Genomic DNA, 20857 nt, shown 5'->3' on the forward strand with positions numbered 1-20857 from the left:
GAGTTGCTCACAGTTACGCCTACTTAGCTGAGGTGGTTAAAGGAAAATACAGTTTGCTTCCAATGCCTTTTCATGATGATGATGAAGCCTGTTTACTGGTTAAAGCTTACATTGGGAGTACGACACCTGCTGCTGTGTGAGCTGGGATGAAGGCCACTCACTCTTTCCTTGCACAAACTGAGGAGAGAGGACCAAGACCCCACTGAGAGCACCATGGGAGCAGTGCCATCACTTGAACCAAAGCAAAGAGCCACAGTGGCAGGGCCAGACTGGGAAAGACCAAGCCAGGCTGGTGGCAGTGCTGCCACTGGAGCAGCCACCTCTCCCAGGGGCCCTCAGCCCCTGCCCCAGTGCCTGATGCTGGGGGCTGCCAGGCTGTTCCCCAGCTGGCAGAGCTGTGTGATACACACACAGTGCCTCAGTCTCCTTTCTTGTGCACTAGGCTTGACCTCAGCACTTCTTTTTACCCTGAATCTCAATGTACAAATGGCTTTTACTTATAAGTGACCGTTTCTGCATCCCAGACACAGCAGAAGTTCAATTGCTTAGGATGCTGAAAGACAAATACATATTGAAATACGTATTTAGGGCAGCATGAGGCTTTAAGAAGGGCTTCTAGTCAGACAGTCATTAACCGAGCAAAACTGTCTGGTGCTGGCTGAGGATTATTAAGTTTTCTGTAGGCTCTTTGAAGTGACATTTTCAGAATCGGTGGTTAAACTCATTTTTTTTGAAATGAGACATATACCTCCCAACCTCCATCTCAGCTTCTCTGAAAGCAAAGCCATTATTCTCCTACTGTCAGTGTTCCACCTCAAAATAATCTACAATATTTTCTCACCCTGTTTTTCTCTTGCCATTGCAGTGCATGGGGTATTATATTCTTCTGAGATTATCACTCAATTTTTTTTCTTTTAAAATACCATAAATGGCCTTGGCCAGTTTTCTCTTTTTCAAATACTATTTTGGTGTGTGTTGTTATCATCTTCTAATCACAGAACTTGTACCATAATTTTGTATCTCATCCCTTGATTTTAGCTACGAAGAGACACATGATAAGGGAGAGATAATGCTAATTACTTGACAAATCTATTCCAGTGAGAAACAGCTAGGTAACTACCCCCAGTTGTTCTGTAAAGTCTCGGATGTTTCAGGCAATTAGTGAGGCATTGCTTTACCGATCCATAATTAATTATTGATTTCCTGTTGTGCAAATTGCAAAGATGACATGAACTAATCTGATGAATAAAAAAGCTATAAGAAAAGGGAATCGTATGTGAGGCAAAGCATGAAGGACAAGACTTCAGATACGGCAGAGTTCATTATTCATTTTGCTGAGGTTATATGCAGCTAAATAATAAAACTCTCAAAACACTGCAACAAAATGTAATAAATTCATTTTTCAAAGCATCACGTTGCCTCTTATACAGAAATAAAATTGTTTTAATATATTTTAGAGGAAATGAAGGCAGTATTTGGCCCTTCAGATAAAATTTCAGTTCTATTTTCCCCTGCATAAGGTATATAACTCTAATTTAAATTGCTAGATTCATAAAGAACTATTTTTGCTTGTGTCTTGTGTGTACAAAAAAACCTTGCCTGCAAGAAAATGTTTACAATAATTTTTGATTCATATTGTCATTTTCATTCCAGAAATGCAATTTCACCTATCTTAACAGGTTTATAACCTAGAAATGCAAACTTTGTCTCATGGCCACAACATTTCAGGAGTAAGACAAATACTATTTTATGTTCAGGGTCAGTTTCTTAAGTCTACCATCCTTCGAAAGACTAGAAAGTAATCAACACCTCTTACTCTTTTAATGCATTAAACCAAAAAATCAACCAAATAGAACTCTTCTATCATACTTGTGAACGTAAAATAACAAAAAAACGATTATCAGAATAAAATTTGCACCATTGTCTCTCATGGTGAAGAATATGGTAGGACTAATGACACTGACCATGATCAAGAGCCATTAGGACTTTGTGCTTCCCAAAGAGTGGCACTGCAGCTGAAAACAGGGGATCATTTTATTGAAATGTGGAGCTCCGTGACAGAAAAGGAACCAGCACCTCTTTGGAAAAATAAACTCCTGTTGTCCTTGGGTTTAGGTCAAAAGTTTGTGCATAAATACACTTAAACTAGAGAGTTAGAGATCCAAGTGATTATCACTAAGCTGTATGAGTTTTAAGGATACGCTGTTTTGAACACGTAGTTTACCAACACATATAGACATTAATAATATAGACATTATTTTTTTACTGGTATACCTTTAAGAGTTTTTGATTGACTAAGTCAGAGCTCTAGCACTGTTAACTCAAACAGGAACTCACTATTGGACCAAAGCCTAGAACTCTCAATTTAAGCGATCCACAACTTTCTCTAAAAGCACTTTATAAAATTAAAAGTCACAAAACCAATTCAGAGACTGCCAGTGAAGCTTCTCATTTCTACTTTTTGCAGGAAGAAGTAGCTACAGTTCTTTTATCAAGACAAACTGTAGCAGCTAGGAAAGGAAGTAAAAGAAACTCAGAACAAAGCACACACACTACAAAAGGGACTCCTTTCAAAACATAAGTTTTCTTTCTTAAAGTCTGAAATGGCAGACATATTCAGGACATTTCTGAATTCTGTTAGCAGTTTTAGGAGAGAAGAGGGAAGAAATGAGAAGGACTTCCTAGCACTTTTTCCCCCACCCATTATTAGATAATGTAGAACATCAAAGTAAGATATAGATGCAGCAGCTTAATATTTCATTGACCTTTGATTGAATTTACATGTACTGGCCACATTAAACAAACACATTTAACCTCCTTATAATACCCAGAAGAATGAGGATGATGATAATGTAAGTACAGCAACACAGTGAAGCATCAGCAAAAGGTGCCCAGTGTTATGCATCAGAGTATCACAGCTAGACTCTTTACCTCTGAAACAGAAATATGCCATAATTTGCCAAAGTAACTAATTTGATTTCCCTCCCCTCTGTGCTAAGTGCATATGCTATTACTACAAGTAAAAGTCCTATTGATCTGATTCATTTGCATAACTATAAGCAGCCATCCAATGCCATCCAACATTCCTGTTCAAGTCTGCTGAAAGAAACTGAGTTTCTCATGCATACTCTTTACTACACATCTACTTTTATCTGAACCTTTACTTGAACCTAGATATCCAAACATCAAGCACACAAGTTAATTAAATATGATATTTTGTTCAGAATGGTAGAAATCATGTTCCTTGAATGAATTTTGGAGAAAAATGACATAAATTAAAAATAATTTCTCCTAGTGTGTATCTTTAAAACACTCCTGAAAGTCTTTAGAAAGACTTCTGGATTCTTTTTGGTATTGTACATATGAATCCAGCTAAACTTTCTTTGTCACTAATTAATATTTATATTTGTTTAAAAACATTTAATACATTATTTAAGTGGTCTAAAAATGTTCCCAGTCCCAAAACACATGCAGCAATTTTCTTAGGTCTCTATTTTGTATGCAAGTATTAAAATACAATCTTATTCTGAGGGACCATATTTTTGAAAAAAAAATCTATATGTGTGACCTTCCACTTATTCATAACCTTCTAGATTCTGGATGCCTACTTGTAGCTCTACCCTAAGGATATTTCAGAAACTTCAGTTATACAATTCCCTTCAGAAAGAAGGCTTTAAGAGAAAGATACTGACTCCTGGGCTGCATTTTAAATTTTCTTTTTTTCAGAGAACTTCAAAGGGTGGAGTACTTTGGAGACAGACTTTACACAAGTATGAGATTAAACTTCTGTCTTCTAAATCTGTACTTAGTAACCTTAAAATGGACTTGAGTTTTCAAGTGAACAATACCTTGTCATTCCATCATAAGTCAGCTAGAGCTTACCATTAGACTCAGTATCAATGCCGAGGATAATTTAGCGTCACATATGTAGGGCTCATCCTAGAGAATTGTTTGGACAAACTTTGATTCTTTTCTTATTTGTTTAGCACCTCTTGAGTCTAGTAGGTTTTGGATGAGAATGGCACCAGTTTCCATGCACTCCTTATTAATTACCTGGAAGAATTACTGTTAAATTTGGCTGCTGAATTACTGTTCACTACAATGCTAAATGCTAAAGGGAAGCACTATCATGCCTTTAAGGCCCTCAAGGGAAAAGCAACAGTCAAGCATAGCTGCAGATAATTTCTAAGCTCATAACTCAAACCATTAAGGTTTATTCCTTTACACATTCCCAAGCTCTCTTTGTTCCAAGACAAAATTATAGAGTCATAGAATCTCCTGAGTTGGAAATGATCCATAGGGATCCTCAAGTCTAACTCTCAGTCCTGCACAGGATCATCCCCAAGAATCACACCATGTGACAAAGCTTGAGAGCTTTGTCCAAAAGCTTCTTGAAATCTGTCAGGTTTGGTGCTGTAACCACTTTCCTGGGGAGCTGTTCCAGTGCCCAACCACCCTCTGGGTGAAGAACCTTTTCATAATATCCAACCTATGGGTATTGTAGACATCATACTTAAAGGCAGTGTCTTCTATGTCTACACTGTGTTGTGATTTTTACATCCACACCCCCCCATTTGTGCATACATGTACATGTATGTACATATAGATACTTACCAGTAAACATACAGATATGTTGTCCAACAGACATACAAGTATTTGATTTTAAAAAAAGGCATTAGTTTGGGTTTAATTGTGCTTAGTCATCATACATGTTTTTTGGACATCATTCAGTAAAAGAGCCTGCACCAAAATAGTACAAGTAAGGGCAGGTCTGGCTTCAGCTACACAGAACTGTTTTCATGAAAATACTGTAATCCATATTGAATCTTCAGTTCAGCCTAGACTCTCTTAGATTACTGTTAATATTTTAAATATCATCATAAACACAGAAGATGTTTCAGAAAGAAACATATAAATACTGAAACATAACTAAAGGAATGTTAGGTTATACTGCAGAGTTAATAAATCTTCGTTGAGACCATGACAAAGAATTTAACTATGTAAAATGCAAAATGATTAGAATAATTGATACTTATTAACATACAGTAAACTATGAAGTCCAGGAGGATTAAACATTTGAGAACATCTCCCTCTAACAATTGATGTAGAAACACGTTTTGATACTCCTCCATATGTTGTTATTGTTATATAGCTAAGAACATTAATTTTTGGATTGCAAAAGATTTTCTACTTTCTTTAGGCCACATGAAATACATTTTTAAAAAAGTAATCACATAATGACAATCTTCTACCTTTCTAGTATTGTCTTACACTGTTAATAAACTGCAAGTTAGAAGGAACTACAAAAAATATTACTTGATATGATGGATAAGCTAAGAAAATCAGAACATGTTCTACTTTACAGCACAAGTGAAATGATAATTATTGACATTAAAATAAAATCAATACAACATTCAGTTTGACTTAGCATTTTGTAATATTTTGGTATTTTTTTCTAAATTGTTCTTCAAAAAGTAGCCAAATTATTTTGAATGATAGCACAGCTAGGTGAAAACACTTAATATGTGTGTGTTATGTCAAATGATGACAATCTTTCTCTCTCTTTTCCAAAATTCAAGAACAGTTTATACACCAGTCTTTCCCTATGTGAATACTCCTGAACACTTCTGCATATGCCAAAGAGTTTACCTGTATATCTCAGTTAAATTTATTTGCACAATTTCCTCTTTGCCCTTCATGATTTTGCTCATGAAATGGACATCCCTATTGTATAGACAAACAGGGAGTTATTTAAGCAGGCAATTGGCAATCAAAAAGCTACAAATGTTAAAATTTCCTCAACAAAGTTTTGAATGATTCTTAAAAAAAACAATCCCTGAGAAGGCTTATGCAATCAAAAGAGGAAGTAAGTTAAATGGTAAGTTTACATATACCGTGATGCTGCCTAAACACCTGAAGAAAAGTACAAAGATCAGTGTTTACAGAGCCATAGTGCTGTCTGCTCTCTTATATGGATCTGAATCATAGGTCATTTTCCACCACCACCTACGACTCCTAGAATGCTTCCATCAACGCTGTCTCGGTTCAATCCTAAACATCCACTGGTCAGATTTTGTGACCAATACATCTGTTCTAGAACAAGCAGCTGTCACAAGTATCGAGGCCATGTTGCTGAGAACACAGCTGCGATGGACAGGGCACGTCTCCAGGATGAAGGACCACCGCCTCCCTAAGATCTTGCTTTATGGTGAACTTGCCACCGGCTGCCGCATGAGAGGAGCCCCAAAGAAAAGATACAAGGACTCCCTGAAACAACATCTCAGCCTTGGCCATATTGATCACCATAACTGGTCTACTCTGGCCTCCAATTGGGAGGCCTGGAGACACACCATCTATAACGCTGCTGATGCCTTTGAGAACACAAGCAGGATCACTCTCGAGGAGAAAAGACAACGCAGAAAGAATCGTGCCTTGCAGAATATACCACCTAAGGAGTCTTTCTGTTGTGCCTTTTGCAATCGGACATGCCTGTCTCGTATTGGCCTTTTCAGCCACCAACGCACTTGCAACAAACGTGGGTAGTGCCCTTCCCAAATCTTCGTTCGCGAAACCCAGCCATGATGCTGCTGCCTAGTGCTAACTATGTGGGGAAAAAAAAGAGGTAAAAACCCCCCAAAATTCCAGACTATTGTATCACTCCTCACAGAAGAGATTTTGTGTCTGTAAGAAAGAATGTGAAAAGATGAATCATATTACACTTTGGTCTGCAGCTACTATTGTTATTTCCTGCAGAATACAAAATAAACTTCTGCTTTAATGAAGAAATACTTTGTATTTGTGTGTGCACTGGCAGAGGCAAACCTGTCTTACATGAACACTGGAAACTAATATACAGCATAAAATGTAGAATTAGGAATAATTCAGTGCACACACAAAAATATCAGTAGTGCCAACTTTTTCTTCATTACTGAAACCAATGATGATTTCATGATTCACTATTTCACAAGACTGCCATTTGATAAAGCACCACATTTAAAATGCTCAATTAAAGGTGATTAATATGTTTTTTAGAAAGAAAACAAGAAAGTATACATTTGCAGACTATAACTTTTTGCTATATTGGTTATAGAATCCCTATCTTCTAAAATTATTCTGATGATGCTTTAAAAAAAGCTTGAATATGTTAATTCCACAGAAAACATCCACATTTTCTTTATTTAAAATCGATTTGGGAATTTGCGTAATTCCTACTTAACAAAAGAAATTAATGTCATGTATCAGATGATGAAATGCTGGCTGTTTTGAGTATCGTATTCCCGTTAGCTAAAGATTAAAAGGATTTACCTTAACCTTGAAAGATATTTATGTCTAGGGTATTTAAGTGACATCTTCTGTAATGCCTTCTCTCTTTCAGGCAAACTTAGTGCAAAAAACCAAAAATCTGAAAGAAATAGCATAACTACTTTGTCCTGTGTAGCCAGCAAAAACATGTAAATTCCAATTGTCTCTAAATATTTTATCAGAAATAATACACATATATATATGACTTATATAAAAAATATATGTCTGTATACATGTATAATAATACATATATGTATATACACACACACACACACACACACACACACATATATAAAGGTTTCTCCATGGACTTACTTGAATGCTATGCATATGTAGAAGGTATTTTGTTTTTGCAATAATGCCACAAAGTAATATTTTAATATTAAAAAAATATTAAGAGTAAAAAAAAGAACACACTGGTTAAGGAAATGGAATTTTAGTACCTCAAATTAAAGACTGCCTCTAACAAAAAAATGCCCAGTCCTGCTAATTCTCATCAACTATAATTCTATCTGAAGGAAATATTTGTTGTCCCTATTAACAGAGATTTTGAAAATTAGCATTTTAAAAATTTGTGACTCCTGAAAACACTGACTTTTATGTAAATATACCAGTTTACCTGGGTTCCCCTTACTGAAATATGCAGCTATTGCTTTTTTCTTAAGAGATACCATTGCATCAGAAAACAAAGCAATGTGCTTGATAAATTTAATCTGCTATTGCAACACAGTGCTTATCAATAGCTGCCTTTCAGTTTGAAAGATTAACACAACCAAAAAAGAGATCACAGAAATGCTAGCACGATTGTCAGGGAACTGAATGTTTTCCTCAGAGAGAGCAAATCTTTGCACACCTTCCTCCTGTGGCTGAAATGAACAGGAGTACTCTCTTAAGTGAAGTGAGATGCTTTCCATCTAGAACCTACAGGGTTTGATGAATGAAACTGTTTAACTTAAAATCATATTCTCCAGCAAGGCTTTTTTACTTTTGATTCAAATGTCTCCTGTAGAGCTCTTTTGAGTACAAATCTCAGTATGCAGTCAACATAACAATTCAAGAGTGGTCAGCTGACAGCCAGAATACCTGGGTTGGGGAATAGATTCTGGTTTCTTGGCTCTGGGAGAGAGTATGCTGAGCGTGCCATGACCCAGAGTCGTGGGTTGGTGAAAATCCTCTGTCATCAGTCACACTGAAGCTTGGGGACGCCCACTGCCATAAATCAATCAATCAGTCAATCATTTATTAATCAGGTACTTACATTTTCATAGTTAATATAAAAATGGGCTCTAAACAATGCCTTCTCTATAATGATACTCCAGCTTTATATTACAGTGGGGTCTTTATCTTAAATTAATTCATCCTTTTTCTAAGAGGGTGACATGTTAATCTGAAAAAGTCCTTGCCAATTGTGCAGAAATAAATTAAGCCCTGCTGAAAGTTCAGCACTGCAAAATACGTATGCTCATGAAAAGTCTGAGCACATGAATAGTTCCTTCAAGTCAAGCCACTTTTTGAGGAACTATTATGTTTTGGAGTTAGAATTTAGATTCTTAATATAGGGTTTAAGTTCTGCACAGACCTCTTCACTAGATAAATTTAACCTAAAACAGCTTCTTTTGGGGGATGTCTGACTAATGATAATCTTACCACAAGAAAATCCAAATGATGTGTCCCAAGTCTACATGACAGCATGTTGTAATTAACATTTTTAAAGGGTGAGTATGTATATTTTATTTAAAAGAAGACTTTATACTCTAAACTCCTTGACTAGGGTTTTGAAGCTTAATACTGGCAATCTTCATGGAACATTTAGCCACAAAGGACCTTCTCCTAGAGTCATCATTTTATTATTCTGAAATTCATGAAAAGCGAGTCCTCTTCTATATCCAGATGGGCCTTAACTCCTTCTAAGGCTTTGGACAATTCTACATGTCTTTTCCAACCAATGACAAACAAGGTCATCTTCAGAGTGACTACTCTGACTTCATTAAATGGCTATCACAATACTATCCCTGTTGTAAATGGCACAGTACATGCCGAAGGACGGCTGCCTGTAACAGCCTTCCGGTTTTCAAACATTGAGTGGTATTTTTATCCATACAGCAGGTGAATAGGACAAACATTTCTAATATTCCATGCAGGACAGAAACCTACGAGGGGGAAAAATAATTTCTACAAATTCATCATGACCCCTACTTATATATTGGAAGAAAGAGTAAGTTTAAACATGATAGAATGTAAACATATTTTGCTGGAGCCTAAGTGGTCAGGCAAAGAAAACCAATTAATAGAAAACATATTCTTCCTGACACTTCCTCCAGCTCTTTAATATTATGCACATTTAATGTTAATTGAATCTTGTGTTTAGGTAATAATTTTTCTTTCATGTTACCCTCATTTAGCACAACCCTTTTGCTCAAATTTCCTCATGTAATTTAACAAGCTATCTGTGTTTAAGAGGAGTTGGTTATCTTCTTGAATACTGAGAGAAGAGTTTACTTACTAATGGAAATCTGCTCTCTTATAGTCACAACTGTATTTTTGAAGATGTCCCCAAATCTTCAACCAACTAATACCCTAGAGACTGGAGTGGGGGCCAGTGATCCTGACTTGGAAATAGGTGTCTTTAAAGAACCACTGTAGCAGCTCCTTTCACATTGCTTAGGTGGCTAAATATAAACGGGACAGGACATCTCTTTGCAGACTGCAAGCAGCACTTATTTCTCCTGTTTACCATTCAGGTTACCAAGATACTTGAAGAAGAGGGGTGTACCGGCAGTTTGAAGCACAGGGACAAGCTGTGGGATAGCTCCTGTACCTGGTCTTTAATAAGTGTTGAGCTGTTAACTCACCTATAGGGCTATGGACCATGTGACCACTAAGCATGTTTCAAAGTCAGATTTTAAGTATTTCAGAATAGACTCATGAAAACAGAGGCAGAAAAATGATAATTTATGAAAAAAAGTCTTACTTGCAGAAAGCAAAGAAGTTTGAAAATTATGACATTGTCTTTGGGAGACAGTATTTAATCTACTGACGAAAAATTGTGATGATCACACCCTTTTTTACAGAATCACAGAATCAACCAGGTTGAAAAAGACCTCTGAGATCATTGAGTCCAACCCATGACCCAACACCACCTCATCTACTAGACCATGGCACTAAGTGCCACATCCAGTCTCTTCTTAAATACCTCCAGGGGTGGTGACTCCACCATCTCCCTGGGCAGCCCATTCCAATGCTTGATCACTTTCTCTGTAAAGAACTTCTTTCTAATGTCTAACCTAAACCTCTCCTGGCACAGCTTAAGACTGTGCCCTCTTGTCCTACTGCTGGTTGCCTGGGAGAAGAGACTGAGACCTACCTGGCTGCAACCTCCTTTCAGGTAGTTGTAGAGAGTGATAAGGTCTCCCCTGAGCATCCTCTCCTCCAGGTTGAACAAGCCCAGCTCCCTCAGCCTTTCCTCATTAGACTTGTGCTCCACCACCCCCACAGTAAAGAATGTTATTCGAACATCTGATTTAAACCTACTCTTTTTCAATTTGTAACCATGCCCCTTGCAAATAGTCTTTCTCCATCTGTCTTCTAGACTCCCTTCAGACCTGGAAGGTCTGAAACTCTTTTTCAAGACACATATCCCTAGCTTAACCTGGCTTACTAGATTAATTTTCTGTGTCTCCCATCTCACTGACTTGTGGAATAATTTTGCATTTTCAGGATAAAAAAGACAGATAGGATGTTAAAATTTTGTGTTGTCAAAAGATACTGTTTGTATTAGCCAGATACCCTACAATCTTGAGACAGGGTATGTTGCTTGATTTGGTCGATGAGATTAACTAAATTCTTGCAGTTGTTGCTGCAGTTTTTGTCTGTAAATAGCCTAGAGAAACAGCAGATGTCTGTCAGACACTGAGCAGCAGAATGAAATTTGTGCGCACAACTATTTTTCTTAAGCAAAATAGATGAAGCTGGAACCTTGAAATCTGTTAAATGTGGGCTATTTTTTATGCAACAGTTGACTTTGGCAGTGTCCTCAGAGGCTGCTTCATTTAGGTTTCACTACATAGGTGCATCACCGCTAATAGCCTTGGTTAAAGCTAAGATCTTGCTCAGTCATGATGGGATTGGAGCTGGCAGGAAGCACTGCACATACCCTGCTTAGGGGCAGCCCTGCTACTGGCAGCAGGTGGGGGACCAGTTTCTGACTTCTGCATTTTTCTCCACTCCACAGCCAGGAGTTTAGCGGGGAGTGCTGCAAATGGGAAATTGGTGCCTATGCACTTCTTGGCTTTTGGTCCTTCACAGGTGTGGCAGGTCATTAGGCATTCACACCAACCTCCAACTCTGGATTTCTGTCAGTGCAGTTTATCTTCTGACAGCTATGGGATGTTTCCTGCAATGTTGAGCAAAATTAGAAAAGTGAAAGAGGTTTTAATGTTTTTGCTGATCCAGTCATATTTGGATTAAATATAATGACTGCTACTTTATCAGCAGTAAACATATATTGCCTTCATTTGCCGTTAATACAAAGAAAAATACTTCTATTCTTTTTACCTCTTCTTACTGTACTGTGAATGTGTAGCTCTAAAATATATGACAATTCAAACTATTTGGTTACACTGTTTCTCAAACAGAAGAAAAGTGCTGCTGCTTTCACTTAAATATGATGTGATACTTGTAATTTCCTTGTATTACTATACAAAATTGTGTCTCTGTTGGCCAATTCTTTGAAAGCAATTGTATAGATACTTCAGTACATAGGAGGAAATTGCTGATGGTTATGCAATGGGATTTACCTGCACTTCAAAAAAGGCTGTGCATGTGTAAGATACTGCAAAGTGCTGATCTTATTACACTGTACATTCACTCATTTTTACTGGCACACATATTTTAATGGGACGAAATAAAGATTATGTTGACCCAGTATCTTTATATTACATAACTAGATGACTATTAGTATAATGCAAACTCTTCTAATTTTCCTATCATAAAAACATTTCCATTGCTTTCCAAACAGTGGCGAAACTCAGACAGCTAGCATGAGTCAGCCTACTACAGGTAAGTTTAATAACTATTATGACTTTATAAAGAATATTGTATGTATTTTAATAAAAAAAAGTATTTTAAATTAACTATCTGAACATTTTGATTAAAAGAAACCATATTTATACAAGGCTTAGCAGCATATATAATGGCATGTAATGAGTATACAAATATGTAGCAGAGACTGACCTTCATTTTAAAGTTCTGTGAAGCCTATAGGAATTAGCCAATATAGAGATCAATAAAATACTTCCTGAGAATATTAACAATCTGTCTGCTATGAGTGTCCTGGAAGCTGCCTCTAAGGCTAGCCTGTCCTATTTTCCATACCACAGGCATATATTTGTGGCCACAGAAAACGTTTTTAAGCATGCTAGGTACTTAGTACCTACGCACGCTTAGTATGTAAGTACATTACCAGGCATTCACACTGCAGCCAACAGAATGTCCTCTAGCTGGCAGTATACTCAGAAGCCATACAGCATACTACCTCATGCATGGAGCAACCCCAGAAACTGCTTTTCCATCACAGCATATATATGTACAGACAGAAGGTTGGAAATGAGCCAGACATTGTAAGAACCTCTAAGAGATTATGGTGCAATACAGTTCAGCCTCTACAGTGCAGCCACCCACATGCACAGAAGTCAGGCTATGCACACTTCCAGTGTGTTACTGCCTTGCATCAAGAAAAGCCTACTCTAGCTCGTGTTTGTTCCCACCTCTTAATGGGACAGTTGAGTACCAGCTTGTTAGTTGGAATGTCTTCACATATGGTATCCCTAGGGCTGCTAAGGATGACTGAAAATACTGGAAGTGAACAATGGGAGACACTCAATAATCATCTTCCTCACTCCTCAGACTTGACACAAGCAGGGCTGAGGCATGCAAAAGAACAGTATTTCAAACAGAAGGTCAGCTTCTGCCAGTTTGAGATTCACTGCACATTTCATGTAACTAAGTTATTTTCTCGTGCAGAATACGTACAACACAGACTACGCCACTGTGAACCCTCCCTACTTCACCATTGTTATGCCTCAGCCTTAACTAGGACCTGAACTTTTCTGCCACAAGAAGTCTTAGCTCTCTTTGATGAGATTACAAATACAAACATCAATTAGACAAGCTGTGAAATTCCAAGCAAGAAGACATTGGAGAACAAAATCTGCAGACTGATACTCACATGGAATGCAATTCAGCTTGGAAATATACACCAAGAATTACTTTAAATGTTGTCATTTACTAAGTAGACAGTTATGTTTAAAAAGCTATATAGGATGTTGTTCCATGGTATTGTATTACCCTATTGCAATTCATTTTTAAGAGGTTAGCAGGCCTGTGGAAATGACATTGTACTATGGACTTCACAGACTGTCTGAAAACCAAGTATATAAGGCTACTGTCTGACAGCTGATCAGAAGTGAAGCTACCAGGTTTCAGCCCAGCTCCACATACAACTGCTCCCTAAGCACCACTCCTTCAGATACTCTTGTTTACAATCTCATGAGGAAATTTGGGAGCTGAAGGGCTGGAAATCTAGTAATCTCCTCAGAACAGGGTTGGGAGGTGTAAGAAGGACTGGCCCAGTAATAGAGCTCGCATAGACAGGTTTGTTCTATGAGCAGCGGATTTCACTCTCCAGGGCTGCCAGATCCAGCACTTCTTCTATGAACTTATTTTAAAATCAAATTCACACCCCATTTTTACCACCACACATATTTTCAAAGGTCATTTCTATGTTAAAAGTAGAAATGAAGGAAAAACTAATACCTCCAAGTATCTGAAACTTTAAACTCCAAGTGGATTTCCAGTCACATAAACAAATGTTTTGGTCTGAAGTCTCTCAGCCCCCAAATTTGGGTAACAGTATGAAAGATGGTAAATCCAGAAAATACCAAGCCTTACCTTCTTGTAGAGACTTCTCAGGTCTCTGTACTGCCACATACTATTGAGGACCTGAGATGCTGCTTTCACCACTTTAGGCGAATGCCTGTTACACACATATATTAAAAAGGGAGAGAGAAAGAAAGAGTGAGAAAGAGACTGTTAAATACAAGACACCATTCATCCCAATTTTCAAATGCATTGCTATGGATTTAAACCCACAATTAAAGTGTGTTTCAAGTATACCATAAGATCTTTGGTTGGCATCTTGGAGACCAATGTGTTTTTAAGCAAGAGCAATATATATTATTTCTATAGTACTAATCGTTCAGTGAGGAGCAAAACATGTGCAACTCAGTAAATACAGGGATTCACGCTGAATGCATGGTAAGAGGAATGGGAAGTAGCAATTGCCAAAATTGTTGAGAACCCAACTGGCATTATATACATCTAAGATGTCCTGGCTACAACTTTTGGCATAAAGGACAAGGAGTCAGAGCTATAGTTTATTTCTCTGTAAGGTTCCAAACTTCAGCTCTTGACAGTGTGCTCAACTCATTAACTTCCTCTAAGCAGTGGCCAAAAGAAACACTCTAGTTGGGTGATGAGCACTGGATTTCAAGTGCAGAGCCAAGATGCAGAAACAGAACTAAAAATAAAAAGTCATGATAAATTTCATTAGGAATCCAAATGAGGATTTGGATGTTGCTCACATCATTACCCTTTAATGATGACAATACAATGTCATGTTGAAAAGCATATAACTTCACATGGGCTTTCTCTTCTGATAGGTTTTGAAAGAAGATCTAAACTATTGTTACAATCCGTTGGAGCCATACATTCCTCTTGAAATAGGTAATTAAAAAAATCTAAAAAAAATATATATCAGACAGCATTCATCTCAGTGAAGAAAGGTCAAAGAGGAACGTACCAGGAAGATAATCTCCAGCCCACTGAGATAACCCAGCACACTGTGCTAGACCAAAAAGATGTAAAACACTAGAAAACCTTGCAAAGGCCAAAGTCCAGAATGAAGATTGATAGAGTTTGGGGCAGTCATTGAGGTGATTTGTGTTTTACTCAAAAGAGGCATATAGATTGCAAAACCAAAGAGAAATCAGAAAACCAGCAACATAAGTTACTGCTTTGGGCAGAAGTCTTCTCAGGGGTCACACTTTGGTTCATTCTGTGAATTCTGAGAAGGATCACTGGCAGGCTGACAGTCAAACTGGTAAAGCAATGTTCATGACACAACTGATTCAATTAACTTATATAGTATTTTCCTAGTAATTTATTTGGTGTGTTTTTTCCCACTTTTATTCCACTTTTCACCCAGAGTACAGCTGTAGGTGGGTAACTGGTAAATAAACAGGACTTTGATAAACCCTTTCAAGCATAATTGTTTTTATTATACTTCCAGCTGTACTGGCTGGTGGGGTGCTGGTAGCATGGAGTAACGAGCAAAATAACTGTGCCAACCACCGCATGAGTACTGAGGAGAGAGAGGAACTATGCAAAGCTGATATGGGCTTGGTCAACATGAGCTTATGAACATAAGTTCTTTTGTGTGGTCATACAGGGAAAGCGTTCAAGCCCTGGGCATATTCCAAAGGCTAGTGGGGCCAGCCTCACACTCCTGGTACTGATATGTACCAGGGTGCATGGCCAGTCTAGTATCCTGCACTTGTAGAAGCACGTGCTTTATACTGGACAAGATGAATTCATACTGAAGTGTTTTACTGTATCAAAGTGAGTATGCCAGAACTTTATCCAACAACCAGCAATTTTGATTTTTAAACAATCAATTACATGTAAGAAACAAAACCAAACCAACAGCGCACAGTACTAACATTTCTGAAAGCTGAAAAATGGAACTTTTACTTAAGATGGGCATTTATAGCACTGTATGTTGACAGGTTTTCTTTTCTAGAACTGTGTAACCTGCTGCAATTATAACACATGACTGCATCTCATACATATCATGATTTGGAAGGGCATTTTGGAATTACTCAATATTACCTGGGCTAAATATATTAATTAGAAATAGATGTATTTCTCCTCACAGTCATGAGGAGTATTTAAACAGGGAATTATACCCTTGGATCCTCCTAAAACTGCCCATGATACTTTGAAAATTTCAAACTCAACAGGCATTAATAATCTCTATCAGATAATGAACAGGTGGACAAATGCATTATTCTGAGGAAAGACACATTTGGCTTAAGTGAAATGGATATGAACCTACTTGCAATATCAGTAAATTTGATCTAGAAAATATAAATTTAAATAGATTTAATAATAACAAAATGCAATTGTAAATAAATTGGCAGAGCATGGGGAGTTTTCAGAACAGGAATCACATACTTGGTCATGCTACTACTTTTTACCCCTTATAATTAGAATGTAAGAATGTTTCAATAATGAATTTGGTATGAAAGGAAAAGGGTGACAATAGAGGAAAAGAAATGTGATTAAATTATATTGGCAATGCTCCAATCACATAGGCGAGCATAAGTTCTCATACCAAATGTAGGGTGCATAAATCTTTCCTTCGGGTTGTGCCTGGCTTTGTGGGGCTCTTTTAGAGCTCTGATGCTGCAGTAGGCTGTGTGATGACAGCTTCAAGCAGGTGGACTGATGGGTTTTGTACACTACAGTGAAGGCTTTTTGTTTTCAAACTGCCATAGTCCCATTGCACTATACTTCAGCAGGTTGACAAATATGAGAACCAGGCTATCTGTTTTAGGCAAAAGAAGGATAAAGAGTGAACTCTTCATGAAGAGTGTGTACATAGGCAAACAGACAAGATGAAACCATAGCTGTTCTGAAAATGCCACAGTTGTGTGCAAGACTTTTTTTGCCTCACAAAGCAGCCTAATGCTCTCTTGGAAACAAGTAGCTAGGAAAACCCATGGATCTGTTTTTCTACTGTGCCCCGCCTTACCAGCAAGCTGGTGGCAGGGGAAAGGCTGCTGTGAAGAGGGACAGTGACTTTACATTCTTCACTCCTAGAGCAAGAGGAGCAGTCACCCCTTCTTCAGGGTACAATCCAACTACTCTTGTCCCTAATGTTTATCAGGATCTTCTGGAATTGCTCAGAGGTAGTGGTTACTGTAGATAATTACTCTTCCTTAAAATGCACATGGAGTGCACTCCCCGCACTGTTGATGGTACATCAAAAACAAACCAAAGCAGAGGGAGACTTTTGGTACTGGCATTGTCTGTTTCTCGTCACCTTTCACACTGGGCATACGACTTCTGGTGAAACTAAAGAATTCAACTCATGATTGCACAGAGAAGGCAAACACATTCAGGACTAGAAATAACTACTGGAGAAGTTAAAAAGGTGCAAGGTGATTTGCAAAACATACTTGTCTCCTTTACTCTTAGATATGCCAACCAGTTTCTCAATGCCGCCTGCGTCTCGTAAGGCCTTGGCATTCTCCATGTTTTTAGTGATGACTTCATGCAGAGTGCAGCAAATGGCAGTAACGGTGTCATCAGACATGGCCTTGCTTGCTGAGCTGTTGCTGTTGTTAGCGCCTGGCAGTCGGTGGACCAGATCCCTCATGGCATACTTGCCTTTGTTGAAAGAAAATGAAGGGAGAATTCAGAAGATACAGCAATAAAGGGTGATGGAGAAGAAGTACAGGGGAAACACGCAAGACTATTAGCACCATTTGCAGCATTGCACGTAATCTAATTGAATACTCGTATTACTTTGGAGTAAACCACATTTATATGATTGCATGTTCAAGCATTTCACACATTATGGACTCTAATACTTCCATGCTGCATCAGTTGGAGTCTTCGGATATGGCTATATCATGCCCTTAAGAGAATGAAACTATGATAGTAAAGGCGAGTATATGTGTAAAGATAACCTGAATGACACAGTTTACCAAATCTGGCAAGTCTTCATCTCCCACCAAACAATTCACAACTTGTTACTATAAATTAAATGTGCATCAATTGTTAAAACCTCAAGAGTAAATGCAAATCCAACAACGATGTTATTTGTGAAAAAATCTTCTCTGAAGGACCAGTTTAAGGTTAATTCTATGCTGTGTGCAGTAATTTAACTGGATTTATTAGTGTTTCTTAGACTATATTGTTCAGCAAGGACACCACCTTTTCCACACATCTTTAGTTGTACTGACCAGAAAGGTATTGACCAGAAAGGGAGCCTTTCTGACATCTATTCCAGTCTGGTATTTAGTAAGGAGTTACTTAAGAAAACACTAACCTCCAGAACTTAAAATCTCCTAAAATGAAAGGAATTTTTAAAATGGTCACATTGAACATTTCATGAAAAAGAAATTCTGTCAATTACATTTGGACGCAATAATATTAAAGGTCTTTTCCAACCTAGATGATTCTAAGATTATAATTTTTTCATGTTTCAATGAACAGTTTTTTTTTTTTTCAAAATTTCCCCTGAAAGTCATGTAGTACTTGTGAAAATAATACAAAATCAGCTTCTGAGAATTTATATATCTAGTGTAAATGTAAATGCAAATACATATAAATGTAGGGCAGGGCTAGCACCAGCACAGACATACAAGAAGCCTCACATCAGTTCTAGAGGATCACTGTTATGGTAAATGGCTGCTCACTCCTTCAATGTGATGAAGAGAAGACCTGAGATGGTGCAGGCCTGATGAAGTTATTACTTAGGCCAGTGAGAAAACTCTGAATCACCTTCAGTGCAGCTGTGCCAGGAATTTGCATACAGCAATCACCATGAGTGTACCATGAAGGATGAAAAGGACAGGAAAATTGGGAAATATAAATATAATTAGTAATCTAATCTACATCCCATTTTGTGAATTAAATAATCAGATATTATGATAAATTAATCAGATTTTTGATAACTTAGAAATGTTCTGATCAATTAGTTTATGAGTACTTACTAAAAATCTTATTTCTGAATTCATAAAAGTTGTTTGTGTCCATATTTGAAAGCAGAGGTAAGAAGAAAGTCACATCTTTTAGCTATCAGACATTGAACCATTTTTATGTCTCACAATTTTGCCTACTGTGGTAGAACTACAGTCAGTAGTATTCACACAGAATATTCATAATACAGATTAAACTAAAATCTCTGTACTGAACTGTTAAACATAAAGATTATCAAACAGATTTTGTAGTAAGGTGAGGTCTTAGAGAATACTCACTCCATATCATGTAAAAACATTCCTGATTATCAAAAACATAACATTCCCAACAAAATGTGTGCAGTAGCATTTGAATCTTGCCAGTGTGCTGCAATACAAATTCTGTCCTCATTTTTATTTCTTTGAACTTAATAGTTAATTTATTTGCATCAGAATTTTAAGCAATACTATTAATATCATATGTAGTACTATTAGCACCACTTTCTCTTTCAGAAATGGTTTGTTTTCCCCTGTACATTTATGAAACACTGTTCTAGAGTGGCGTGATATGTTATCTACATCTGCATCTGTTGGTTCTGTGTAACATGAACACATTAATAGTTGTTTATCAGTTACAGTGATTACTTCAATTTACAACATATATCAAATTAAGATGTATATAAAAAAATAAAATAAACTATTATTTGATGTGGCTTTTACTCTTCTAGCACAGTGCCTGCCACTGGTCAAGAGTAAGTACAAGTAGATAAATCAGATCAGTGAGACTTTCTGCTTTACTCTGTGCACACATCCAGAACAGACCAATGTTCCTTTTTGCTTTCACACCTCACTTAAATTGCAACAGAGCATCTCATCACCTCAGTCCTCTGATGGAACCAGATCACAATGATCATTCCATTAGCAGCCAAAGATTGCAACCCTGAGTACAGGGTATAAGGAAATCTGGAATGGCTGCTCCAAGCAGATCTCTTTCCTGGAACTGGTCTAGTATTCCAGGCAATAGTATTCATACCAATATACATGCTTCTTGCAATAACTAAAAGTTTTGGAGCTATCAGGGAAATATCAGTAGGAAAACTAAAACAAACACAATCAAGCACAGTGTAAGCATTCTGGATATGCTAACGCTCAGCAGTTCTAACATATCTGCCATGTACACCCTTCATTAGGCATAAGAAGACCAAATCACTAATAGATACTTCCAATAAAACAGATTTTTTATAGATATGTAACAGTGGGACAGTACAGCATTCCTTATTCTGAGCAGTTGTAGTAATTCCAGCTCAATACTACTATTCAATTCTTAATCATCTGTGTATTTAAACTATATTATATTATGTATAAAATATATTCTGAGTGGGTCTGGTTGGGTTTTTTTGGTTGGTTTTGGGGTTTTTTGTTTGTTTTGTTTTGTTTCTTTTTCCCCCCTTAAGAATTGCATGAAATTTAGCCTTTGGCTAGCAAGTGCCAGAAGACTGACAGTACCTATTTTGTAGACCTAAAATCTAATGAGTGTATTTCAGCAGTTGCAGCTATGCAAGGTGGTGTCTAGTTTGTACAGCCCCCCCCATCAGAACCTGTAATGACAGTGCCAGCCCCCAAGTCCTGCCAGGAGCTGCCTGTGGGGGTGACAGGCTTCCTCCTCCGTGCCCTGACCCCAAAAGGCAGCAGAAGACAGAACTGCCACCTCCAACAAAGCTATACTCACACACATGGGTAAAAGCAACTGA

At 37.5% G+C, this 20857-nt stretch overlaps 1 protein-coding gene across 2 annotated transcripts in view; it reads right to left on the reverse strand.

The window, feature by feature from the left end:
• CTNND2 (catenin delta 2) overlaps positions 1–20857 on the reverse strand; it is a 244047-nt gene that overhangs the window by 20804 nt on the left and 202386 nt on the right. The window contains exons 9-11 of one of the 2 annotated variants that reach the window (XM_029958913.1): positions 17601–17811; positions 14251–14335; positions 8386–8511 (exon numbers count right to left, since the gene is read on the reverse strand). In XM_029958913.1, coding sequence (XP_029814773.1) covers positions 8386–8511; positions 14251–14335; positions 17601–17811 — 422 coding nt within the window. The remainder of the gene's footprint in view (positions 1–8385; positions 8512–14250; positions 14336–17600; positions 17812–20857) is intronic. The other variant, XM_029958914.1, reaches the window with a different exon arrangement.

The sequence above is a fragment of the Manacus vitellinus genome, unplaced genomic scaffold, assembly GCF_001715985.3.
Source record: "Manacus vitellinus isolate BGI_N305 unplaced genomic scaffold, ASM171598v3 scaffold_17_pilon, whole genome shotgun sequence".
Lineage (NCBI taxonomy): Eukaryota > Metazoa > Chordata > Aves > Passeriformes > Pipridae > Manacus > Manacus vitellinus.